At 36.8% G+C, this 27,473-nt stretch overlaps 2 protein-coding genes across 8 annotated transcripts in view; both read left to right on the top strand.

Moving 5' to 3' along the window:
- Positions 1 to 9,899, top strand: part of LOC138940015 (neuroligin-1) — a 36,475-nt gene extending 26,576 nt beyond the window's left edge. For all 3 annotated transcript variants that reach the window (XM_070308469.1, XM_070308470.1, XM_070308467.1), the window contains exons 4-8: positions 606 to 794; positions 1,573 to 1,829; positions 3,015 to 3,161; positions 3,909 to 4,336; positions 5,314 to 9,899. In XM_070308469.1, the coding sequence (XP_070164570.1) occupies positions 606 to 794; positions 1,573 to 1,829; positions 3,015 to 3,161; positions 3,909 to 4,336; positions 5,314 to 6,406 (2,114 nt within the window). In that variant the 3' untranslated portion in view covers positions 6,407 to 9,899. The remainder of the gene's footprint in view (positions 1 to 605; positions 795 to 1,572; positions 1,830 to 3,014; positions 3,162 to 3,908; positions 4,337 to 5,313) is intronic.
- Positions 9,900 to 12,663: 2,764 nt separating this feature from the next.
- Positions 12,664 to 27,473, top strand: part of Nha1 (Na[+]/H[+] hydrogen antiporter 1) — a 29,709-nt gene continuing 14,899 nt past the window's right edge. The window contains exons 1-3 of one of the 5 annotated variants that reach the window (XM_070307857.1): positions 12,664 to 12,727; positions 19,115 to 19,278; positions 25,572 to 25,946. In XM_070307857.1, coding sequence (XP_070163958.1) covers positions 19,187 to 19,278; positions 25,572 to 25,946 — 467 coding nt within the window. In that variant the 5' untranslated portion in view covers positions 12,664 to 12,727; positions 19,115 to 19,186. Of the gene's footprint in view, positions 12,929 to 19,106; positions 19,279 to 22,195; positions 23,490 to 25,571; positions 25,947 to 27,473 lie in introns of those variants that run through there. The other 4 variants (XM_070307855.1, XM_070307856.1, XM_070307858.1 and 1 more) reach the window with 4 other exon arrangements.

Genomic DNA, 27,473 nt, shown 5'->3' with positions numbered 1-27,473 from the left:
ATGTAAATGGGATTAAAAGGCGAATCGGCGTGGAATGAAAAACTCGCCTCCCAGGCAGATGGCGAATCAGAGTGACAAGTCTGTAGGAGAGTCGATATAGCAAATTGAAACAAGCGGTATTGAGTGCTGACGAGCAAATGTTTAATTTTAATCCGGTTTTGCCCTCCGATTTCCCTCATTCGTCATGACAATAACTACGTTTATACGTACATACGTAGATATCTTGGCTTTTTCTCTCGCTCTACAATGATAACTAACTTGATAATAATTAAATAGATCAAGTATTTCTTTCTATTAAAATAACTACTAGAAGTAATTAGATTCGAGTTTAATGGAAATTCGCAATTAGTGCAAGATTCAATCGTTCTATTGTATTCGTATCGGAAAGATTGAGAGGTATGAGAAAAGTAGCCTTCTCGAAATAGGAAGGAATCTCCAAAGCTTTTTCAATGATAATTTCCATTTCCTCGCGATAACAATAGTACGTATATCTCGTCGAGTAGTAAAGTATACCATAGAAAGTAGCGGTGCGCGTATCGACGCGATTCGTCTAGCGAGTGTAAATGAGTCGCCCTTCTAATTTAGACGCGCATTGACATTAACAGGCTTTCTGAAAACCGGAACGAAGGGGAGCGCGCAAGGTAATTATGGATTGATGGATTTGGTGGCAGGACTTCATTGGCTGCGCGAGAATCTCGGCGCTTTCGGCGGTGATCCTGAGCGACTGGCGTTGCTGGGCCACGGTACCGGTGCGGCTCTCGCCAATTTTTTAGCCGTCTCCCCTATGGCGAAAGGTAAGGCGTTTTTTAATCATTTCGCGGCCAACAGCGGATTGCGCGTATGTCGATCAACGGTAGTTAACACGCCGTCGCGTCGGTTGCATTTGCAGCTGACGTTTGCATATATCCGTTACACATTTTATACATATAGAAGCGCAAACTGTGTAAACATATGTCACAAGTTTTTTTTTTTTTTTTTTTTTTACAACGTGTGTCCGTAGACTTGATTTTTTTAGTTTTTTATTGATTCAGGTAAAAGCGATATTACATTATGCGCTTTACATTATGCTTTACATTTTATGAATACGTTATCCTCCGTTATCCCCCGAGAAGAGAGATTGATAACATTCCTTCTTCTTATCCGTATTATGGATAAGATTACGAGACAGAATGTTCCGAGTCGCAGTTCTCTCATAAATTGTAGTCTTGCTTACAAAGGAGAAAAATTGATTTGATTATGTTTAAACACTTTGACCGACGTTGGCGCAACCGTCTGTAAAGAGAAATATGCTAATTGGAATTGGTTCATTCGCTTCGCGTTTAAGCTCGTTATATATAGAGGGAAAATTTAATAATATATATCTAAAATCCGGAAGCTTTTGTATCGCGAAATAATAAAAGACTAATCTGTTTTTACAAAATATTGGATTTTAAAATAATGAAACGCTAATATAAAATATATTAAATATAAATTGCTGCTCGTAAAATATGATTAGAGATTCATCAGGCATTCTTGAAATTTTTTATTAGTTATGTCGTGATTAGAGCGCCAGTCTTTTCGAACACATTGCAGAATTGATCGGGAGGGTGATCTTACTCGGTGGTTCGGCTCTCTCGCCATGGGCAGTCCAGCGAGATCCGTTGACGGTGAAGCGACGAGTCGCCGAAGAAATCGGATGTCCCGGCGACGTCGAAGCCGACGATATCGCATCGTGCCTTCGTTTGAGAAACGTGGATGAACTACTGAAGGTGGAGTTGAATCCGCCGAGATTCACTTCCGGATTCGCACCCTTTATCGACGGGGCCGTTCTACCACCCACGATCAATCAGGTGAGACTATTTGCCTCGATAATCTCGATAGTCTCGAGATAAGAAAAGTAATACGTCATGAACCGTTTCCGCTTATTTTATGATCTATAAATAATACCTTGCTCGGCTGATTGTTTCGGTTGTTCGGTTTTTTAAATTATTATTAATTTTTATTGCACTTTTAATTGAATGTTTATCTATTTTTGAATTGGTATTGGAAGGAGACCGTGAATCAGTTATAAACTGAGATTAAAGTTGATATCTTGTCGAAAATATATATAAATAAAAATATCATAATAATATTTTTCTAGCGTTTTTTTTTTTTTTTTTTTTGTACGTGACATCGCTAATGCTGTCTGTCGTTTCGGGACGTCCAACGCAGCGTTTCAGTTTCGCGTCGCTTTGGATGTTAAATCATTTTTCATAAAATTTGCATTTACATTCTCCGCATTCCGTGGAGATATACATATGTCGTTTAGCGTTGGCTGTTCAAACGCAAATTACGCGTGGGATTTCTATATCGCTTGATACGCGACGTAATTAAATATAATAGGGCTAAACAAACAGACAATCGATTGACATCGATGCACGTTTCGTTTAGATATTACGGAATTCGCAAATGTTGCAATAGTATGCGGATATTAGCCTGACGTCGACGGCCGGCGTATTGATTTTGCGCAAGAGCGAACGAGACGACAAGTAAACGATGAATCTGCTAATTGAACGGGCAGCCGGTTGACGGATGACGGATTCGAGAATTCGTAACAGCTAGTACCTCGTACATGCTCCGTTAACTCATCCGTTGATAGTCTATCTGGTTACTCGCACCCGTCGCGCATATCATGATCCGGTAAACGCGGATGGGAAAAGACGAATGAACGAACGCGCGTAAACTTTATTGAAGATGTGTAAAAAAAAGAGAAAAAAATCAAATGTTTCTATCGAAAATCTCATTGTCTTCGTTTTTTATCTACGATCAAACATACAATAGCTAAATACAATATCCGATATTACGAGGAAATAAAATTGCAACGCGCAATATTTTTATTACATTTCCCGATTGATAGAGATTTATTTAGCGCAACGACGAGGTGGATGGAGAGAGAGAGAGAGAACAAACGGGGAGGATTTAAAATGAAAGTGTTGCGTGTGAAGTTCATCGATACGCGCGTTTATTCTTAAACGTCAAAAGAATCGTTTGATCAGAACTTTCAGCCCACTGCCTCTTCTTCGGGACTAATGCCGATCGTACCCGGGCCCGGCGCTGAGTTCGCGGACTTTGGCAATCGTGATTTACTCTTTGGTTTGACGTCCGAGGAAGCCTGGGTAAATTTCACCGAGGAAGATTTACAGGTACATATTTTTACATCAGCGTGAATTGATTTGTGGAAAGCATCGGATAAAAAAATATATACAAAATACGTATGATAATACGTTAACTCTCTGTATCGTGTATTGTGCTCGCTTTTACATTTCTTCTTGCTGAAGGATCATTTTTTACAAAGTATTTCATAATATCTGTTTAAGAAAAAAAGAAATGAAAAGTTGAGAACTTTTTAATCTGTTTCTTTTTTCTTCTGATATTATTATTTGCGTACGCTCTTTTATTTTTGTATCGATTTTATCGAGAAAATTGTATTTGAGCGGAAGTGATTTCTTTGCGATTAATGATCGACTCTTCATGTGCATAATATGTAATTGACATCAATGGGATATAATTTGACAAATTGATGAGCTTTACACCATCGCATTATGAATCTCTCCGATAGTCCCGGATATTATTGACTCTCCGATGGTCACGGTCACTGAGTCGCATTATATGTATATGACATGCATCTTCCTACTCTACAATGGTATTTGAATCAATAATCCATACGCAGATGCAGCAAAACGTGATTTGTTTATTTGCACTAGTGAAATCTGCCGATAATTATTCTCATAATAATTAGCAAATAAAAAGAAATTGTTTTATACTGTAAGATAAATCTGTGGTAAAAAAAAAAGAAAAAGAAAAAAAAAGTTGTTTCTTGCGGGATCAACATTTGTACGATTCGCTACTACAATATTTCCGCGTCGTAAAGACAAGCAACTCATTCGCAGAACGGCTTCAACGAAACTAGGAGGGATCGTATATTGCGCACTTACGTCCGGAACACCTATCGGTATCATCTGCATGAAATCTATTCGACTCTTCGGAACGAGTACACCGACTGGGAGCGGGGCGAGCAGAGTCCCGTGGCGATCTGCGATGGCCTCTTATCTCTCCTCGGAGACGGCCAAGTCGCCGCGCCGCTCCTCAGACTGGCTCTACTTCACTCTGCCTCGGAGGGACGGGGCTATTTCCTGCACTTTCAGCCCGCCGAACGACCGAGTCAAAGGGGCGAGGAAGTACCCTATCTCCTGGGTATACCTCTTCTCCGCGGGGAAGTCACGTCCGCGCTACCTACCCTTTTTGGCAACTACACTCTCGCCGACGAGAATCTGTCCAAGCTACTCGTGCATTACTTGGTTAACTTTGTGAAACGCGGGTAAGTTCTCTTCCCTATTGTTCTCTCCGGCTATTAAATTGATATCATTAATTAATATATGTATCGATATTTGGAAACAAAGTTCAAAAGTTTCGTAAGAAATATAAAAACATGTAAATATTTCATATTTTTTTAATTATGATGAAGTTTGCGAAAATCTCGCAAAAAATTTCAAGTATTATCTAATTAATATTTTTTAAAATAAAATATTATATAGGACTATTAATTGTCATTAATCGGTGACACGGCGAACGAAATAACAAGGTGCGAAAGGGTTAATCGGATAAGTGAACCTCGCTCGTTAATTCACCCAGTTCAAAGTTCTTCAGAACTTAAGCATCGCGTATACTTGGATTACCTTCTCCGCGAGGAGAATCTGCAGGCTGGTAGCGGTAGTAGAGTAAAGTTACAGCTGTGAAAGGATTTTGGAGCCAAACTCCCGCAAAGGCCGTTAACGCGCTCAGCGAAAGCTCGCAATCTCGAAGTAGAGTAGAGTTGTTAGCTGAGAAGACGCGAAGTGATTTTGGCTTCTCTAATTGCGAATCGGTGGCTATCTAGATTCTAGATGATTACCCTGTCTGTCATCGACACGGTGGATTTTCTCACCGGAATTTTATCAATAGCGAATCAATCATCGCACAGAGACGCGAGACGTTCGCTTAGACGATCGCGCAACGCAAAACTTTCTAATTTTTTATCTCTTTATCTAGAAGCTTTCTTAATTATTATGAATAATTAGTTGTGATAACGTAACAATATTTATTAATTATTTTATAAGAATTATCGTTAAAAACTAATTATTATAAAAAATAAATTATTATTATTATTTTATTTTGTTTTGGAAAACATTCTTCGTGTAAAATTTTTCGTAAATTAAAATAAGGCAACATATGAATAACGGGAGAGAATGTCGAATTAATCGCGCGATAGATATCTGTCCACTTGTCAAAGGGTCGCGGTTACGCTCGTTGTTCTAGGGATCCAAACGGCGCGAGTCCTTTGTCCTCCGGACTGGAGAACGGTTTGACGACGAGTCCGCCGTTTTGGGATTCGTACGATTCTATAAACCAGTTATATTTGGAGGCCGGCCATAGCCCGGAAATGCGCTCGCACTATAGAGGCCATAAGATGTCCCTTTGGCTGAACCTGCTGCCGCAGCTGCATCGGCCGGGCTACGAGATCAACATGCGACATCATCATCTCGCGGATGGTTCCAACCTTTACGAAGGTCCGGTGCGTCCGCAGAGCACGGCCGTGCCTCTACCTGCACCCCCGCTACCCATGCCATCCCCCACGGAACCGTCCTCGATACTTACCGCGCTATCGACCACGGAATGCACCCCGAACGCGACCGTCGCTACGACCATAACGCCTACAACCTCGCGAACGTTGCAGCACTCAAATCTGGGCCCGGCTCCCAATAATCTTCTGCGCAAGCTGGCGTCCAGTCACTATCAGAGTTACACCACGGCCCTTACAGTCACCATCGCGGTGGGTGTATTTTTGCTGTTGCTCAACATCCTTATTTTCGCGGGGATCTACCATCAGCGCGACCGGAACGTGTCTGGCGGCAGCGCCTTCGGCAACAAGAAGAAGGAGGAGCTATTGGAGGCCGGTTGTTCAGGCATGAACACCTCGGGGAAACAGCGACTATCGTCCTCTATGAATCCGATAGACCCGCCGTCGTCGATGCTGCCGCCGCACAAGGCAAAACTCGTGCAAGAGCTCGAGCTGCAGCTGCAGGAATTCCAGTGCTCGCCGCCGCCCGGTGGCGGTAAGCGAATTCTGGAACCGCCGTCGTACAGCAAGAGTCCGTGCATCCAGCGTACTCGCACTCCATCGCCCTGCGTAGATGCTACTATCGCCCGGATGGACGAGGTCAGCGATGTTGGCGGCGGCGGCGTTCGCCATCACGACAGCGAGGACGAGAACGAGGAATTGCCGGAACCGCCACCTCCGCCCAAGGCTCCGGCACCCAACGTCGGTCTCACGTGCCCCGGTATCCTCCGGCAGCCTGGGACACCCGGTAGCGCGAAGAAGCGCGTGCAGATTCAAGAGATCTCCGTGTGATAGACGGGGAAGAGGAAGAGGGGGTTTCGGTCTCTTGAGAACTTTGATGTTGAAGAGTAGGCGGTTTGTCGAGAGCACGAGGGTGCAATGAGAGAGGATGTCGATCGAGATCAAGTGTAGCGAAGGGCGTCTTTGAACTCGGATTATAATCGGATACTCGAAGCGCGAGAAGGTACGCTCTCTCAATCACTGTCAAAGCGAATTTCGTTTCTCTAATGAAATTTTATCGTTTTCTCACATTATTTTCGCGTTTCAAAATGAATAAATATAGCATGTATTGTGATTCGCATCGGTTGACTTGTTGTACAAGATAAAAACGCCATCGCTTTCGCGTTGATGCTTTCTGTCGTTATCGCGTGCGAACATAATTCTCTTTCCAATACCCGCGCGTTCTTCTTCTCAAAGCTTGTATTCCGCGTTACTCACTCTAACAAGTGCGTTTAGCTTACGATCAAACTTAATGTTACTCGCGTGATCTTCGCTACGAGTGTGTACATCTTGAAGAGAAATCGAAACAATTTTTACTCGTTACAAATCGAACATTGTACAGTGTGTCGTGTGTAAGTGTTAGGGAAGTGTGCTTTGTTTCGAGAAGTTTCTTAATGAGGTTTCCGGGTTGTGATCCGCATCTTGCAACACGATTCGATGAATGCGAATACTACGGAACAGACGGGAGATTCGTAATAGTCCCTTCCGAGACGTGAATCTTCGTCCGTCCATCGAGGACGGTAACGTCTGACACTTGAAATTCACGGATTGTCTGACGTTCGTTCGTTGACTTTTCGATCCGGTGGTTGTTGTGTAAAATGGGGGATTCATATAATCTCAGGAATAAAAAAAAAATGCAAAGGGCATAAAACACACACACACACACACACACACACATCTCACGGCAGGATATATACGGTACCTGTCGTGGTGCCAACTCGGGCTAATTCGGTCCGGATTTGCCATAACACTAAATGGAATTAATTGAGGAATTGGTAGTCTTGGACTTTAACTTTTAGATTCATAAAACGACGAGAATGACTAGCTATCGATACGTATGTGTGTGAAGAAATGCATGATATAGTAAAGAGAATAAAAAGATGGAGAAAAAAGAGCAAGCAAGAAAGGATGGGAAAGAAAATGAATTCTATAAAATGATGACTCTTGTAATGGTGTAATTGGGCAAATGTTTGTGTATGAATGTACGTGTGTAATCTTATACAAGGAATTAGAACACGTATGAGACGAGATAGGTATAAACGGTTTAATGGCAACGGGGAGTACTTGAGAGGATGCAGGTGACTCTCCATATTTGTTTTAACAATTGCCGCTGTGTAACGTAAAATTGCATTTGTGGAGAAAAATTCGATACGCGAAGTTTTAGCATTTTGTTAAAAAAGACTATATATATATATATATCTGTGTTATACGTTATATACTCAAATATCTTTATGACATATACATTTGTCAGAAAGTATTGCTGTACAAGTTTTCTCTAACTTTAATATTCACCTATGGGCTGGAAAGAGAAAGAGAAAGTTGCGCTGTTTTAGAAAGTTATAAATTTGCTACAACTTTTTGACGACTTTTCTTGAAAGAAAAGCATTTAGATAAAGAGTTCCTACTTTCGACCAATTGGAGATTGTCCTATAATATAAATGAATTCCTAGTTGTAGATGAACTTACTCGTGCAGACGCTTAAAGTTAATTTATTCCATTAAATATTTATTTAAGTTTTTACTTGGTCAAATTGATTTAAAAGTATCTTTCCATTTTAGTGAATTCCACAACAGATTCTACAACAGATTTATTTTTTATAACAAGAATTGTATTTTCTTCGTAACAATACAGTTTACTTTCAGCTTTTAATAATTAAATAATTAAATAATTAAATAATTACATAATTAAATAATAATGAAGCTTAGTATAAAGGACGAGTTAAAGTTTCAACCCTTTGAGAGTCACCTGTACATTGTAAATTTTACGCAATATTGGAAATATGATAGTTTGAAGGCGAAAAGTATTCGGATCCATTCTAATTTATGTTTCTTTCTGGGGTGCTTAGACGTGTCAAACTGGTTACTAATACACACACACACACACACACACACACACACACACACACACACACGATGTTATTATTTCCGATTTAATTATCGATTTCGATTTAATTATTTTATCTTTTCTTCATCTTTCAAAACTGTTACAGATAAGTGGCATCTAAAGTCCAAATTTACCAAGCAATATTTTAAAGATTAATATTAAGAAGTTAGTATTAAATATCGATGCAAAATTTTTCCAAAGATTCTAATCTTAAAATACTATATATAAACTGGAGAAACGCATTTTATATGGGGAAAAAAAAAAAAAAACAGTTTTTGGATTCGGGCAAATTTTGATTTTAATTTGTCGCGTTACGCATGTAATGGAACACACAATACTTCTTGATGGAATAATGTAATCGGAAATCAGAACAAGCATTGAATTACGACTCGAAAAAAATATGCCCATCGCAAAAGCATCAAATAAAGAAGACGGACAAAAGCGTTATCGTCGTAAGCACCCCTGCGACCGTAAGACTTTTCGAGCAAATGAGGAAGAGAAATCGCGCGAGGGGCCACACCGTAAGTAACCTAACTCCTAATTAACTTAGTCACGGGGAATCTTGCCATAATTAATTCGATTGCACTAGCGTGCATCATCGTCTAACGGCGAAACGCTGACAATGTTAAGGTATGTGTGTATATCGCGTATATAAAGATAATTGAGAGCGAGTATTGAAACGCTCTTTATATAAATCGAGAAACCGTTTGCGATCGATCCGAGAAGTACTACGTAAACAGATAGCTCTTCGTCGAATTTGGATTCGATCGTTAAATTAGCTTCATTTGCATCGTACCTCCCCATGGAGATGGTAAAGTTTCATTGTCATTTGCGCGACAGGCAAAGGTGATGATCGAGCCTCGTCAAAGCTGTTTACTACCGCTGTTCCTTTCGTTTGCAAATTCTTCAGTCGATCGGAAATCGATTCTTTCTCGATGGAAATGTTGAAATTCAAGCCATCGTTGAGTTTTCAATGATCGAAAAGGGATGATTTTTTTGGAGTATCGAGCTGCTAATTAGCAAAACTACTAATGACGAAGAAAGCCTCTTACCTTTCAGGATATTTAGAAAATGATATAAAAGATTTGAAGACATTCAATTAAGTCCTTTATGAGAGAAAGCAACTTAATTAGAGGATCCGTAGATGAAAGAAATGGCGGTACTTTTGTGACAGTGGGTATATATACAGAATTAACAAGCGAAAAAAGTAAGGAGACGCTATGGACATAATATAGATAGCCAAAGGGATATCCGACTATGCTGCCATGATCTATATTATGTTTATGAAAAGCGCAAACACAAAAACGCACCCACACGTATATACATCTATCAATGTTTGGAATGTTGGGATTTGTTTAAATAAATACCTAAAAGATTAAAAGCGTAACTGACGGCGTCCTAATTTTTCGCATATCCTATGCCATTCCTATCGCTTCCTATAGCGCTTCACACATAAGATAAAAAGAATTACTTCTATAACTTTTTTTTTAAGTTATTACATTATACATAATATCACGTTGTTTGATTTGAAATCTCATTCTTTATTCAAGGTAGCTCTAATTAGAAAATGGCGATTAAAAATATCTTTTTATTTATTATTTTGTGTGTTTTTTTTTTAAATTATCAAACATATTTCATCATGTGAGAAATATTAAATATTAATTGCTGCAAGTATTAAGTATATCTCGTTTTTGAAAAGGATGCCAAATATAGACTAAACCAACCACTAAGAATAAGAAAACAAAGTAGAAAGATCGAGGATTAGAGTGCACGAACGCCCCTTTCTTATGCCCGGCGTAATCGTACTGACGTCTCGCGGTTTTCTCGTTCGCGCGGAGGGTAGCCGAAGCCTGAGGTTTAATAGGGTGCTTTCCGCCTCTTGTGAAGCCGTGCAACGAGATCTGCCGCGGGCTAAAGTATAATTAGTCATGCTGTACAATAGTAGTGGCATATAGAGAAACTGAGTGCATAACTATGGTATACTGGTATATATATATATATATATATATATATATACACATATATACATATATATTCGTTGTACTTATTGCATATATATATATATGTTGCGTGTGCTGCAACGGGTGCGCGGAGTGTTTGGTAATTGCTGATACAACCAAAAAGCCGACCATTCTTCGCGATCTAGCGAAACGTGAAAAATACCTCAAATTAATCCTACGGAATGTGGCAGAGAAAAATTTCGGATTTTTCAAGTTTTATTAAATTACATTTCCATTTATACGCGCGCACGCAAACTAATGAAAAATGATTTCCCCTTTTGCATATAAAATACACTTGCAAAAACAATAATATATGTTTTATTGCAATATATCGTATATCAAGGGCTTAACGGAGCGATTCGTGTTAAATGTAATTTCGGTGAAAAATGGATCAAGTATACGTTGTAGTAGTTTTAAAATTTCTTTATTGTTATTGTAAACGGTTTGATATTGATGTCAATATCGATATCGATGCTGGTAACTGTCTATGACAATATAAAATTCGTATTTTCACCGTCTATTAATAAAGATATCGATCTCTAAAGTTACTCTTTCAAAAAATTCGAATTATGTTTATCCCTTTTCATTGATTTTCTGACGGTTGAAACAATATTGCGTAAACTTTTAAATTATGATAATTTCTGTATTAAAGATCTTCTTTTATATTTTATTAAAGAAAATTTTTTTTATATATCCGCGGAAGAATTAAATCAGCTTGGGTTTCCACAATTTCGCGGAACGGAAAAGCAAACGTTTGATATCAAATGGGTACAAATGTAGCGACCGTACACGTTGCTTCAATCGCTTTAGCCGTTTGATCGTCGCGGCTGATGCATATAAACACGCGATTTTTTACATTTTTTTGTCAAACGCGATGATCCACGAAGATATTTTTTTTTCCCCGTTTCAGAGATAGAATAAGCTCGTTACGTTCCTCGAAATGCACAGGCATTCCCTTCTCGCGGTTGTAAAAAAAAAAAAAAAAGGGAAAAGCAAAAGAATAAATAAATCTCTCTCTCCGTTTTACAAAGCGATAAAGTAACGTGATCTTTCGTTTAACGAGCATTGCACTCGAAGCAAAAGGATTGCGTGAATAATACGATTAAATCATTTCGGGTTGAAGGAAAATCTTTAAAAGAACAAAATAATCGGGACGTATGGAAGCAAAAAAAAGATCGGGCCGTATACCCAGGAGACGCTAATCAGAGCGGAAAAATCGAAACGCTAGATTCTTGCTTCCTGCGGGTGAATGTGGGTTATTACGGTTTATAGACGCCAATTAATAATTTGATGCTATTTTTAAACAGCCGTTGCAACTAAATGGCAAGCGCGAGTTATTCCAGTTGAAAGAAAATCGATAAGGGCGTAATACACGATGACGTTACGCGTAAGAGCAGCTAGTGTATAGGGCTTGAATAGATAGAGGTATTAAATTGAAATGTCCGTTTACTTTCTCCGATGATTAATATTAACGAAGGCTAGTTTTAGCCAAACTTACTTTCAATAATGAAAGTTAAACTCAGAATTATAACGCGGGACGTGTAACGAATGCAGTTAAATGATTGACGCGCGTTCCACACATACAATAAATTTTAACTCTCTCTTCTACTATATCAAGGGGAGGAAAATAGAGCGATAGAGAATAAAATGATTATATCTTGGAAATAAAAGGCTTGACATTTATTAAGCTGTTTTAGCTTTAAGCTGTAGAATATGTGAATTTTTTATTACGATTGATCTTAGAGGATAGAAATTTTTTTTTTTACATTTTTTCTTATTGCGGTTTTTCTAAATCTTTATACGTTAATGCAGTCCGTTGTCTTTTCGCTATCAGCATGCATTCCGACGTGGGATGTTCTGGCGATAGAGTGGGACGTGTTTTGCAGATGACATACAGTGTCTCGCGATAAATGGGCGCTGACGCGATGCTGCAGAGATGTGCCCTTTTACTACGAACCTCTAGCTTTATTCTCACTGTGCTTTAAACGACTCTTGTATAGGTCATGTTACCTCGGAAGTTACCATTGTTTGTACCTTGACACTCGACCAGTTGTCAACGTTAGCGATCATTTTTCATTCTTTAAGAAATCGATAGAGAGACTATATCCTCACCCTTAGCATTCGTTATATAAGCCATAATCCATGCTATGGCAAGTCAGTCGTACGCTTGCAATGGCGCTAGATGGACTTATGTTAAACTTGTAGTAAATTGTGTAGTGGATATTTAGCGGTTCGTATCTTTTAATTTTAAAATAATAGTAATTTTGAAGGATTACCGGACACAAGACTCTTTCGAAACATACAATCTACCTATCGATTAGACATTGAATTGTAAGTTAAAACCTTGGAGACAACGGAGATATAAAGACGCGTTAATAGCGAAATCGCACAGTTGACTGTTTCGCGGCTTAAACTTCATCCACGTACAAAGGTGCGTAACAACGTTACTTATTATTTAGCATCTCGAATAGCATACAGTCGTGTTCGCGTTCTCATGTTTCACGTCAAAGAAATTTTAATATTTTACGAAGCTGTATAGCGTACGAGGCACATTGGACGAAATAGCGTGGCGTAAGGCGGTAAAAATAAAAGTTCGACATTCCGTTGAACGTGTTTCTGGAATGGTATAAAATGGTGGATTGTTTGCTTTGTTGAATTATAAAAATAGTATTGCAATAAAGCGATTGAATTTTACAACAGGTATATTTCTGACGAAAACTTTTATGTTTTTCAAAATGAAAAAAAATGATTTATATCGCTATTTTGTTCCAAAAGCTCCAATATCTTAAAAATATAAAGTATTGGCTCGTTATTATGTTTTATTTTCATTGTTTTCAAAATTGTTTCGAAATGGCAACTATTATATTTTAAAAAGACGTAAGTTACGATAAATAAAACGATGTAGATTGATTTTCACATTAAAATTTAATTTAGGATATTATCATTTTTCTTTATCTTCTTTTAAATGGGAAAAATTTGAAATGTAAATATTTTTATATCAAATTAAAGTATAAAACTTTTGATTAGAGTATGTTAGTAGCATCAAAATATTCCGAATATTCGAATGTATCTGAATTCTATATTATTTCGATCCTATATTACATCGGATCAATCTAACGGTAATTCTACATTCAAACATAATTATGTACATTCATATCGATCTATAAAGGTATGGACTAGCGATTTGCTAGCTATGTCTGCACATATAATCCTGTAATTAATCTTTAAATAAGCACATGTGTCAATTTGGAACCTGAAGCACTTCTTGTGTGGCCGATTTATAAATACGTCTACTTGTAATATATTATATTAATTTTTATAATAAAACAAAATATAATACCATGCAAAAAAATTCTGCGCTAATATAGATAGGAACTGAAACGTATCGTTGAAAGTGTAAGAACATTTTTGTATCTTTATAAAAATCGAGGTAGAAATATATACGAGTTACAGAAATTCTGCGGTTAATTAAGCGATTTGAAAATGTATAGTTCTATCGAACGCGTTATAATTGTGGGGAAGTGTCTACGTCCAAAATGAACTCCGACAATCTGTTTTATCTAAATTAGCGTTTCGACTATTCAATTATCCCGATTTCACCAGCGGTGTCTGAAAATTGGAATATTTTGCAAGTACACGTGGGAATTCTCGCGCTCCGTGTTGCGTCCTGAGTTACGATTGCGAGCTGCGGTAGCGGAACGTATCAAATGCAATTATGCGTCGCGATACACCGTAAGACCGACACGCGAAGACGAATGTACCGAGTGTTCCGCGCGCGTCGAAAAAATCTCAGCTGCATTTAAGTCAATGTTATCCCTTCCTCCTTCTCCTCTATGTTATGCGACACATCACGCCTTCTTCCTGCACGAGTCAGAAGCCGCGATAACGAGGGCTAATTGAACACGACGGAGACCGTTCGCGCGTGGACTTATACAATTCGTCTCGCAAGAAGAAATTCATTCACCCGTGATTCTTGGTTTATTTTTCTCTAATTGTATATTTACTTTTTTTTTTCAAGTCCTAATTAGAGAAGTCTTTAGAAAAAAAAGAAAATTTCTTATTATATATATTGTAGATTATACGGTGCTTTATCCATCTGTTGTTTTCTACATTTTGTTTTTATCGAAACAGCTAAAAAATATGATTAGCAAAAACGAATTTATTTTATACGAAAATAAATTTGTTAGTTTCTTAAAGTTACGCGACACGTGTGGGATAGAAGAAGATACGTTCCCTTTAAAACTTCTTAAAAAATTATTAGCTTTAAAGGGAAAGGGCGAGAAGGGTTACGAAAGGCAACATCTGTTCTGACGGACGAAGAAATAACTCGCGAATTCTTGTTTTTCTTTTTCGGAATGGTTCAACAATGCATGATATTTGCAAACGAGGTATGTGCATAGGTTGTACAAAATTTATGCGAACGGGAAACAGTTCTACCCGTGACAATTTTCACAACTGCCATAACAAGAGCTAATAATCGGCAGTAGTCAGCGGAAATCCGTCACAGCACAATCCTGGGGAACGTAATCCGCTCCAACGATTATCAGCATGTCGCGATTATGTTCGCCATAATGCGGCACTAATTAATTTACCGCGTAACGCGCTCGAGAGGCAGTTCAAAAAATGCTGTCTGCGTTTATAAAAGTAAACGGGCGTATTTTACAAAAAGTAAAAAATAATGATCAACTCGTATGTTTTATTCTATAGTTTAAGTTTTATCAATCTCCTTCTCTTTAATATCATAATTTAAATTAAACTGTGTCATTTTAAATTGAGAGAATATTATTCTCTTTCTCTCTCTCTCTCTCTTTCTCGTGGGTTAAGTTACGCAGGAAATCTTTTCGTGCCGTAAATGATTTCCCGAAAATTCTTGACTAAGCAAAAACTCGAATTTTTATTTTTGGCCCAGTTTTATTCTACGACAGATGAACGCAATCTGTCGCGTCATGCGGTCGCTTTGTAAGAGGCAATATGAAAACATTCCGGTTCGTTCCATTCTACCAGAGCAGCAGATGCAGAAAATTGAAACGCATTAAAATGCATTGCGAATCTGTGGCACCGTAATGTGATACAATTACGTGAAAGCATTATAAACATGTCTGATACTGAGTTGCAATGTTTCGTATCTATGAATGTAATATTTTACCATAAATATGTGACGAATAATAGGCTAGAAAAATGCAATATAAAACATTCAACTTTAGAGAGATTATTGACGTTTGTTTTATTTCACACAGGGAAAGAATGCATTTATATATATGTTATATTGACATTATGATAAATGGCATTTTTCATGTTACCAACTTAATATTTAAGCCCGCGGAAGCGAACCGACTAGCATTCAACGAAAGAACTCGCAATTTCTTTCTGTCCTTCCATCCGGCATTCGTCTCTATCGCCAAGATGTTTATATGTATGGGTAGGACGATGCAGCAGCTGTACCTTGAATTACTTACCTAGATTCTAGTCGTGTTACAGATGTCGCATCTCGTATATTCTTTTACAATGTAATATATATTTTTTATAAAAATTCCTTTTAAATGAAATATGTCCAAATTGTAGTTATAGATGATCTACCGCGCGTGTGAATAATGCAAACGATAATGATTCATATTCTTGCTGCATATATTTTATTTAACATATAGTTCATAATGATTTTAAATTTCGTAGAGATTTGATATTAAAGTTTTTAAAAAATGGATCTAATGTGTGAAAATAAATATAGATTTGACTTACATTGCTATTTATTTAATACGAAGATGCCATTTATATAAAGATGAAACGAGAATGGAAAGAGGTAAATTTAGTGCAAAATTTATGCCGAGAATACGCGCTGAAGTTCATTGATGAAGAAGATGAAGGAAAAAGATAACTCGCATGTTAGTGCATCAAAGGATGCGTATATAGTAATGGGAGAGAGAAGGAAGAGAGAGGAGGGGGGGGGGGGAGAGAACTTTGAGATATTTTGTTATAGATACGACAAATGCGAAAAATCTTATATTTCACGCAAACTAACCATGCAGCCATTGTAATTTCCATCTCAGTCTCACGGCCATTCCCATCGCGGACTTGCATCCGCAATTCGCTTTAACGCGAGGACTTGAGGATTTACCGTATCCGAAGCTATCGCAAGAAATCTTTAATGTCGCCAGCCATAGGTAGGTAGCCATACTTGAAGAATCATTATCGGCAAGAAAACGAAACTATATTGATGTACGATTCTATTCGAAAAAGGAATGGAGGAGCTTTCTCGTTCGCTCTTACAGGTTGCCAATATTATTCCGATCACTACAAAAAAACTACGACATTTGACCGTGATCAACGTTGCCTGGGAACGTAAAAAACAAGCACAAAGATCGAAAATGGGACGAATAATAATCAGCGCGGTAGTTCTCGATAAAAATTCCTGCGATGCAAAAAAATTGGAGCAGGGGGTTTGTGTAAGAATATATTTTGATGTATTGGAAAAAAAGTCAACCGCATCGATTACATGCAGGCTCTTCTTGCTCTATGTAAAGCTATAAAGGGAGAGGTTCGCTCCGCGAGATTATTACAGATTGGAGTAACTGTTATCGGATAATACATAACGATATTCATTCTATTTATTTCTTTATGTTAAAGAAATGACCAATTATAATAAAAATATATTTTATCGCGGTTTTTGTCAAAGATAAAGTTAAGGTATAATTATATCGAGTCTATTTTGTATAAAAAAATTGTATAACTTTTATTTGATATTCTTTTTGCGTGTTTGCGGGAAAAGTTTTGCTCCTTCTATGAAACCGTAAATCGAAACGGAAGCATTCCAAAGTACATATTTTCATTTAGCAGAAGAGGTAAATAGATACCGGCACGTGACGTACAATTTCTCTTCGTTTCTAGCGCCGAATTATTACAGGGCACGGGGTGCAGCTGCGCAACGAACCGCCTATCCGGCGTGTCGCCGAAACCACTATACTTTCCGTCGTTGTCTGGCAGCCTTTTATCTTCGGGTGATATATGAGGGCGAATAGGGCTTCTCTCCGCGCGTTGGACATTGTGTGTTGGCCCATGTTGCAGAATGCGTTGTAGGATCCCGTGTTGCCTCTCCGAGGCTTTTAAGCTAATTTGACGCAGCGCGCGTATCACGCGGTCATTTTCTGCGCGCAACTCGTCTTTGCGTTCTTACATTTGGTTCATCGTTTGTTTGTCAATTATTATTCCCCTCCCCATCTATTCTATGGAACGAGATACTGACAAACAAAAAAGTGAGATTTATGTACATGTAACGCGGATAAACGAAAATTTTTCATTTTAGTATCTAAAAAGGGCAGATGTATAAATTAAATAAATCAGAAATTAAAATAAACGACCTTACAAAAAAATAATAATATTATAAGAGCTGTATAGCTAAATAAAAGTATTAATTAACGCATACATATTAACGTATCACATTTACGTGAGAGAGCTCGGTTCAATTTAAAAGATACATTTTTTTTTTTTTTTTTTTTTTTTTCCCGAGATGATGTTGATGATACGACAATGATATAAGAATAGCGCCTTATTCGCTTATCACAGGCTACTAAATTTAAATCCGGCTTTGATGGGGACAAAATCTGGCGATTTGTCGCCCAGCGAGGATTCCGTAGAACACGCTCCGCGATATGCACCTCGTACACGATCTGGAGTTAGGGCGAAGTATGGGAGAGACGGGCGGTCGATGGAGGAGAGAAGAGATAGATCGCAGAGACTAGAGAGACTCGGAGAGATAGAGAAGAGGGATATTTGCAATTCCAATCCCATCTTCGACCTCGTCTCTCGCGCAACCTCCATCCCTCCTTTCTCCTACACACACTTACGAGGGACGTAGACGTTTCTCGCGTGACTTGGTCGGCCGCGGAATGTTCAACGATGGACGGATGCAGAAGCGAGGCGACATGTTCGCTAAATTTCTATACATCACTGCCTGTCGAGACAAAACACATCGCCAATTTTTCGCGACTTTCCCCGCATGGACAGATAAAAACAGTACGCGAGAAACGAGCCTCTTTCATTTCCGTTCTCGAATTGTTCACAATTTGCTTAGTAATTAAAGTATTGGGTATCCTTCTATTTTAATTAATTATAATGCCGATAAATGTATCAAAAAAGTAAAACTCGGCACGATTAGTTTAAACGTCAGCAACAATAATTCGGAAAAAATAGATTGTTCTAAGAAAAGTATGTATGTGTACTATCGATTTAAATATTTTATATTTGGCATATATGTTTTTCACATATATTTAACATATATTTTTTCTCTACAACTATCTATTAAGGAAATAAATTGATGACGTATTCTTGGCGAGCATATCGTAAGCTTACGCGTTAGTTACGCGGAAGAAATGAGTTTGATATTAAAATTTTCATTAATCGATATAATATTTAATATATTTTATATTCTTTTTAGAAATTTACACAGAGTTGCCATTTTAAAACCAAAAATTTTTTAGTCCGATGGCTTCTATTGTACAATATGTATGATTCTTGAATGAAGCTTTAATGTGACAATTAATGTAATTCAATTTTCCATATGAGAATTTTATTGCGCATAAAAGATGAGAAATTTATTTCCGTTGTGAGTTAAGTAGTATTGCAGATTACAGGACGAGCATTATCTATATACGACGCATGGAGCCGTATAAGAATACTGCGTTAACGAGGGACGACAATGCTCGACTTCCGCAAGCGTGTCCGAGAAGCGTACGATTTCATCATTGGTAGAAATTTGATTCACGATGTGTCGACGGAACTCAGAGGAAGGTGAAATTATTTGTTTTGTCTATTCGCAAAAAATATGTTTCGAATGAATAATGATCAGCGCATTGTGTATGTGAATATTTTGTGTTTCATTGTCTTTCATTTTATAATACACATATAAAAATCATATGAAATCTAATATAAAATACAATACATACTATTTGATATATATTACATATTATATGGCATTATATTAAAAAAGATATTTTCTTTTAAAAAGGGAAATATCAAAATTCTTATATATTATATGTATATACCCGTCTCTATACTTTAAATTATTACTGAGATTTATGATTTTGTTAAAATTTCTTGATTTTAGAAAGTTAGGTATGTGGATTTAAAATTGTGTTTCAACAGTTTTATAATTCCCTGTCTATTTATTCCTTTTTCTTCATTAAACTTGGTTGCGATATCTTGTCTTAACGATGGAACTTTGTCGATAAATACATGTACAAGGAGCTGCTATAAATTCTTCCTGTTTTCCGCATGCGTATTCCAACCGCCAACCATCTCTCCAACATATTTCATTTCCTTCTCCGTCTAGGATCCGTGGACTCCTCCTTCCTTCTGTATTTTCTCGTTCACCAGACGAGAAATAAATTAAAATAGAAATTTGCACATACACACATACACACGCGCACGTACAATTTGTTGCGCTCAATTCTATTCGCTTGATTTTCGCCGATTCAATTTTCGCCGGCCTTTAATGTAAAAGTAAACTTTAATAATTTTACAAAACGCTAACGAATAAAAATGAAGCGGAATAATAGCAGCTACAGATTTCTTGGAATAAACTACTGAAATGTTAATTATTTAATTCTCCCATTCTCTCTTTTATTTAGCTAAAAAATATTATATTAATATTGACAATATATCGAATTGAATTTCAAATTTTACGATTTAAGAAATGTAAGATTTCTCGAATTTCATTCTTTCAATCTTCACATATTTGAAGTTACTGAAGTTTCGGGTAACAATATCACTATGCGAAAGCGGAAGTTCATGTTATCGATCCAAAGTTGGAGAAGTTGATAAACCGAATTTCGTTGAATAGAGTTCTAAATAGAATTACGTACAATCGTACAAGCACAAATCAATACGACGACGAAATATGACAATAATATTAACAAGAATCGATCAATAGATGATGAAATATAATATAGATATGAAATAGAGTGATAAGATGTTCGACGTAGGAGGTTACGATAATTCCATAGTAATATTGTTGATCGTACTATCACGATTAGTAGAATCACGTTATAAGTGTCTATAATTAAAAAAGTATATCGCATTTGTTGTTATTTACGTTGTAGATTAAATCGAAGAGATATCGGAAAATCAGAGCGATCGATAAAAGATAGAAAGCGAGCCTCGATTGAATGTATCAGTATTTACAGTCGTAAATAATTTTCAATTTTTGAAATGTCAAAATTAAAGATGCTTTTTATTGTTATCGTGTTATTAAATTATTTGTTAACGCTAATAATTAATATAATGGTAAAATATTGATATTAATAGTAATTAATATATTAAATGGATATTCCGATTGTCATGTTGTGATATAATTAATATTATAATAAATATAATTTCAAATTTTCAGTTGTATACATTTAAGTATAAAAAAAATTATAGTATTAAATATAAAAAGACACTTTCTTCATGTCTTCGTCTCCGTAATATAGAATTTATCTTTTAATAATTTTAATAATAATTTTCTTGATTAAACAACGATTGAAAATCTACCATTTATGAATCTGAGATCGGCGAAATAACACGAATCGATATTTCATGAATGAAACATTATTCGAAGACTACAAATTCTTGTAAAAATTCAATGTAGATTGATGAATAATCGGGGATTTATGAAACTATGATTACTCTCGTAAAATAATGACTATAAATATCCTAAGATTGTTAATTTCAATTTTGAATTTCATTACAAAGCGTCCGTAAAGAAGAAAGATTAAAGATCACGTGTGTCGAAACTATGTGATTTGAGATATACCTCACATTGTATGTAATACTGTACCTGACATAATGACATTATCGAAACGTGTGATAATTTGATAATTTGATGACGTTATCGAATGTACGTGAGTGTATTGCTTTATTTTATCATTTGGGTATTATTGAAACGCACGGCAAATCAACGCAGCGTCCAAGTGTTTTTTTTTTTTTTCTTTCTTCGCTTTTGCTTACCAGGCCTTAAGCGTAGCAAAACGAGCAAAATTCGTGCTAAGATACAAGCACGACTGTAGCAACTGTTATACTAAAACTGTCAGAAAGGATTGCTACTGGAGGATTGTCAAGAATTTTGACGAGGGATAAGCCTGGGATTAAAAATTTATATTCCAATTCCGTAATAATTCTCGGTATTAGACAGTGAAATGCTCATTGAATGATACGTGATACGATATTAAATTATCAGTAACATTCGTAATAATTTAAAATAATAATATTTCTCTATGTTGTTTTAAAATAAGTTTTAATATCGAGAAGTTGGAAATATTTGTGTGCTGTGAAAATAATCGATCATTAGGAGCGTTAACGAATATTGTAAAATGGAAATTAATACGCTAATTAGATGATATGTATATCCATCGTCTCTGACTAATACCTCGAGAACATGCACGCATTAAAATATCCCAGCAATTTATCTCTCGTATTTCGATTGCGAGATTATCCAGCGAAATTCAAAGCGCGGCTGAAATATTCGATTTAATCCGTCGATCTTCCGGATCGAAGCTCGGGACGGGGGCGACGACAGAAACGCAACGGACCGTTGCCGGTTTGTCAATGAGGTGACCAGCTGTGCCCATCCTGTGTGCATCGCGCGACAATTATCGTCACGGGCCGCCGTGACTGTCCGTGCTCGTTCGTCCACGGTTCGAGCACTTTTTACGAGAGAACCCCACTACCCATTCGCATAAAACACCACCGCTTGCCGCGCACTTTGTCGCTTTTAGTCGCTCGTTAACCGTGCCGTCTGCCGTCGCGCTCGCGCCATCGTAACGACGGGGACCGACCGGCAGTAGACTCTTCTCACCGTCCTCGCGCGAAGGGGACACCGTTTATGCGAAAGCCTAAATTACGCTAAAGCATGCGAGATGCACCGGTCGCATACAGCCCGACCGATATCGCGCGAGCTGTCCGCGACCGCTTTTCCACATCGAAACGAATAACAGCGCACTTGTCGAGCCGATAAAGTCTTCGTCGTCGTCGTCGTCTGTTCTTCGTCAAGAGCGCGAAGCCGCACGGATATCAGTTCGCGACACATGAAACGTCAGCGGAAAAGTTTGCTCCCGTGGACAAACGCGTCGATGTCGACCCTGAGAGGCGCGCTAACGCTAACGCTAATGAGATGGACAAAGCTGTATCTCCGTGCGGAGAACGAATCCGGGAAACGCGCGTAGAAAGAGGAGATCATCTGGTAAAAGTGATCCAAGGTGTCAAAGACGTCAATCGTCACAACGCATTAGCATTGCCGTTCACCGATCATCGTCTTCGTCCCCGTCGCGACGGTCGACTCCCATCACGAGACTCCATCCGCTAACGATCGCCGCTAACGTGGCGAACGCGCGATCCGTCGCAGTACGTTCAGCGACCGTGCACGGCTTCGGCTTTTCACGATCAATAGCGCCAGTGTATCCGAATCGACAGGTGTGTCGCGGTCGATGAAGCGGTTTCGATCGTGCTCGAACACAAATCGCTTATCGGCCACTTAACGGTTCCTCGTCGCGTAGACGATCGGTCGATCGGTTCGAGAAAATTTTCGAAGCGAGGAAGCTCGAATTTTGGACTTTGTTAGATCTTTAAAATCTGTCAGATCGTTAATCGATTAGCATCGACGAGATTCTTAGCGATCGAAGATCAGCCAAAGAGATGGAGATCGACATGAGCGGGAGGACGAATAAACCCAGCGAGGAAATGGCGAAGAGACGGGTGTCGATTAGCGATCAAGTTTTGGGTCTTGATAATCCTGCCTTCGAGCATCATCGGCGCATCAGCGCGAGTTCAGAGCACAATTCCGATCAAGGCAGACGGAAATCGATCCTGCATCATGGTAGCAGTCATTGCGACAGCGTGGAAAATATAAATCCGCAATACAAGTTTGATCTGGAGAATGGCAGGATCAACGGTAATAGAAAAAAATCGGCGTATAGCCTGTCCAGCTCGATCAGAGACAAGATCGAGTATTCCGAAGAGCTCGAGAGGTGAGACTCGATTATCTCGATAAGCTTCGCAAAGTCTATCCGTCGATACTTTCGACTTTACTTTTGATATTTTTCTAGATCCAGAGAGATCGATCTGAATCGGCTTATCTCTTGATAACTTTTATCAATCGGGATGACGATCCATAATCGTTGCCTTTCGTAAAATTATACAAACACATATAGAGCAATAATACAACTAATCGATAAAGAATTATAGAGACACTAGCACGAGCAACGTGTTAATAAATCACGTTGGATGAATAAATAAATAAACCAATTTCTCGACAAGCGATAATAGGTCATAATTACTACGTACTTTAGTTATCATCTTATCGTAAATTTTATATAATTTTTTTGTAAATAACAATTATATTTTTTCATCAATATTTTGTCTTTTATCAGAGATCTCTTCAAGAAAACAATTAAATGAATTTTTCAGTCAAGATCTTATTTCTTATGTTTTCCTCTAATATTTTTTCGAGCTAATATGACGAGTAATATATTTGTAAATATATTAATAATTAACGATAAGAAAAAATATATTAAAATATTTCTTTTTTTTTTAATCTCTTACATAGTTTTAATATCATTAAATATAATCAAATTAAAAAAAAAAAAAAAAAAAATATTCTTTTAGCTATCGTCCAAGTTCTCCACTTTCTGCTACATAATTTATAGTCCAATGTAAATATTTTTGTAATTTATTAGACGATTTCTAGTTATCTCATATGTCGAAACAAGACCATTAAAATTTTTTGTATTATTAATGCGACATTTAGCATCATAAATTATTCTATTTTATGCCTATCGGCTTATATTCACTTTGCGGATAGTGATTATCCGCAAGAATATAAAGCGCTTCTTACGTCTGTCTTCTAAGGACTTGATTATAGTTTGCGCGATTTTAGTTTCTAAAGTTTGTACATTCTTTTACGACTTTATACGATTACATTATGTCGTTGTTCAAATAATATAATTTTTGTGAAATACGTCAGGAGTAATCGCAAGCTCCGCATAAAACTATACTTTTGCAAGAGAAATTTCTTAAAAAAATCTAATTAAATTAAATTATATCAAAATAAAAGAATGTATTCGAAATGTATTCTAACATTAGTGTTTACTTTACGATATATTTTGTATCAATTTACACTGTGTTTCAAAATCATAGCATCCTTTTTTCATTAATCCTGCAAATTTTACATCAAATCGTTGAAAATTTAATTTAAAATTCAAGTACAGAGTTATTCAAGAATGATAAGCAAAAGAAAGAGAAAAGAGAAGAGAGTAAGCGAAGAATTTCCTTGAAATATGCGGCTGATAAATTATTGATCAGATAACTTATGAATTATTAATTCTTGATAACTGAGAGTGAGTGTATAATATGAATTATAATATACACTTTCAATTTTATAATAAATTTGTTTACTCGAAATTATTATTGTACGCAGACATAATATGGCGTAATAGACTACCGTGTAAAACCACAAATAAAATTAACCTAACCGTTATATCGTATTACCTGATAGAAGTATACAGACAATGTATATTAATAACCGTCAGTATCACACTTTGAAATTTCAGCTATCGTAGTTTATCGGTTACAAATTGTCTGTTGCAAATAAGCTAATATATATTAATAATTAGTAGACTGTAATTATTGATGATTATACTCATGATAAAGACATTAATCCGAACAAATTTCTTTTAAACGATGTATAAAGAAATCTTTATTCTTATCGCAAAGAGGCAAGCACTTCTCTTTAAAGTTTGCTCTAACATGATATTATGGTACATCTCCATCACATTCTAAAGGATTTAAATTTTATCAGGCATAATCCCGATATATCGACGAATCCTTATTTATGTCAGTTAAAAATCCATTTGATGCATTTTGTTTGCGTGTTATGTAATTGTTTGTAATATCTTGAAAATAGAGAAAATTAACTTTATGAAGATTATATCACTTTCAACTCCTGAATCACATATTAGAAGAAATGCGTTGGAAAAGGGAAGGAATACTCTCTATTGACCGCATTTCGCACACAATGTCCACATCATTTATTTCATTTACGTCTCTTCTAGGTCGTGGCTGTATCTATTTTGCGCGCGATGTCACGGTCGCGACGATACGCCATCATGGGAGCCATCGGGCTGGAGGAAAGCATGTCCACAGCCGTTCTGTCCAACGTACAGGAAATTTGCACGGGTACTGTGCCTCTTCCTTTTGGGTCTGCTACTCTGGGGAGTCGTCTACTCGGTAATGGGCGATGACGCGGCCCCGGGTGGTCAACTGTTCGGATTGGCCGCCCTGTGCATCGCCGCGTATTTCGGAGGTTGGCTGATATCTCTGACTACCCTTCCGGCTTTAATCGGTATGCTGATCACCGGGATGATACTGCAGAACATTGGACTTGTCAAGATCGACGGACAATATACTGTGGTGATTGCCAATCTACGGTGAGTCATTTTACGTGGGATTCCCAAAGAACAATCTATTTTGTAAAACTCTCTCTTTGAATATCAGGTTACTTTTAGCCGCGAGAAGATTTTAAAAAATAGTAAGAGAATTATTTTTTAATTAATCTAATTTAGAGATTGTTATATAAAAATGACAATAACGCGATAATTATGCAGAGAAATAATGCAATTTATGATATGATTATTTAATTTTACTAAATGATCTTTAAAATTTTAATTTGGTGTTTATTATATTTTATATATTATATATATATATATTTGCGCGAAATTATTTCTTTTACATTAATTGATAAAAGAGAATAATCGATTAATTTTTAATTATAAGAAGTCACATATAAACCTTTAGAGATTTATTTAATTAATGTCTAGAAAGGGTATTTGAAGCGATCAATTAGATTAGTAATTTTTATCTCAGAATCGAAAGATGAAAGGTGAACATTTTGACGAGGGACATAAAATAACAATTATATGAAAAATGATGTTCTTTAAAGATGAAATACATAGTTATATATACAGATGATTCTGTCAACGTATAAAATGATGAAACTGGATGAGGATTTTCTTTTCTGTTTATCTCGCGCATCTCATAAAATAGAAAACGTTAAAAAATAAAAAATGAAATGTTTGGAAAACTTTTTTGTTTAATAAAAATATTAAAATTAAAGAAAGGCTTATTGACAAATATATGCCTAATTTTAAATAGAATCAATCGTCAATTTAAATCATATGTATCAAAATTTATTTGATAAATAGAGAGAACAGCGACATAGAAAAACATAGTCCAATATTTTTCGGTCGAGACTTGTTATGTAAATTCGAGATTAAATCAAATCATTTTTTTTATCGCAAACAGTCGTTATTTTCACTTATGTATCATTATTGAAAAGTATTGTATTAAGAACAGCAAGATTACTCGAAGGTCCTCGAAAGTTTCGAGGTAACAATCGCGATTGCGAGGTAGCCGCTTTTTAAGGTCGAGGCCCAACAACGATGAATCGTCGCGGACACGCACGACAATGCGTTCTATGCGTGGCATAACAAGTGCGGCTTTAGCAGCAATCAAATTCAAGTTGCATCCTCACTAACGAATGCCGCTGACAAGAACATCGGATAAGATTCGTTGAGTTTCCCGCAATCAGCTGCCTTCTCTTCGCGTGCGATAGTTTCTCAAGGCTTCTTCATTTTATAACAGGAGAATATGCTATAGATTTATATCCGTATCCTACGCAGGCTGCGTGAATCTTTGATTATCACACAGTCAATCGTATATTAAAAAAAAAAAAAACCGGTATCTGTCTTTTTTATTTCCATTTGATGTAAATATAAAATTTTTTAAATCTATTTAATATAAAAAATAATTAAGCAAATTAAACTTTTCAATATACTTGATAGTTTTCTACTTCTTCTTAATTGATATTATAATAAAGATTGAGATTGATGAACTGGTTCTACATTCGGTAATCTTTATTTCTTCATACAATTAGAATTTTTAATTTGCAGATTTGA

Source organism: Polyergus mexicanus, unplaced genomic scaffold, assembly GCF_030449975.1.
Source record: "Polyergus mexicanus isolate NDT 795.1 unplaced genomic scaffold, iyPolMexi1.0 SCAF_15, whole genome shotgun sequence".
NCBI lineage: Eukaryota > Metazoa > Arthropoda > Insecta > Hymenoptera > Formicidae > Polyergus > Polyergus mexicanus.
This window is presented reverse-complemented; position numbering and strand designations above follow the sequence as displayed.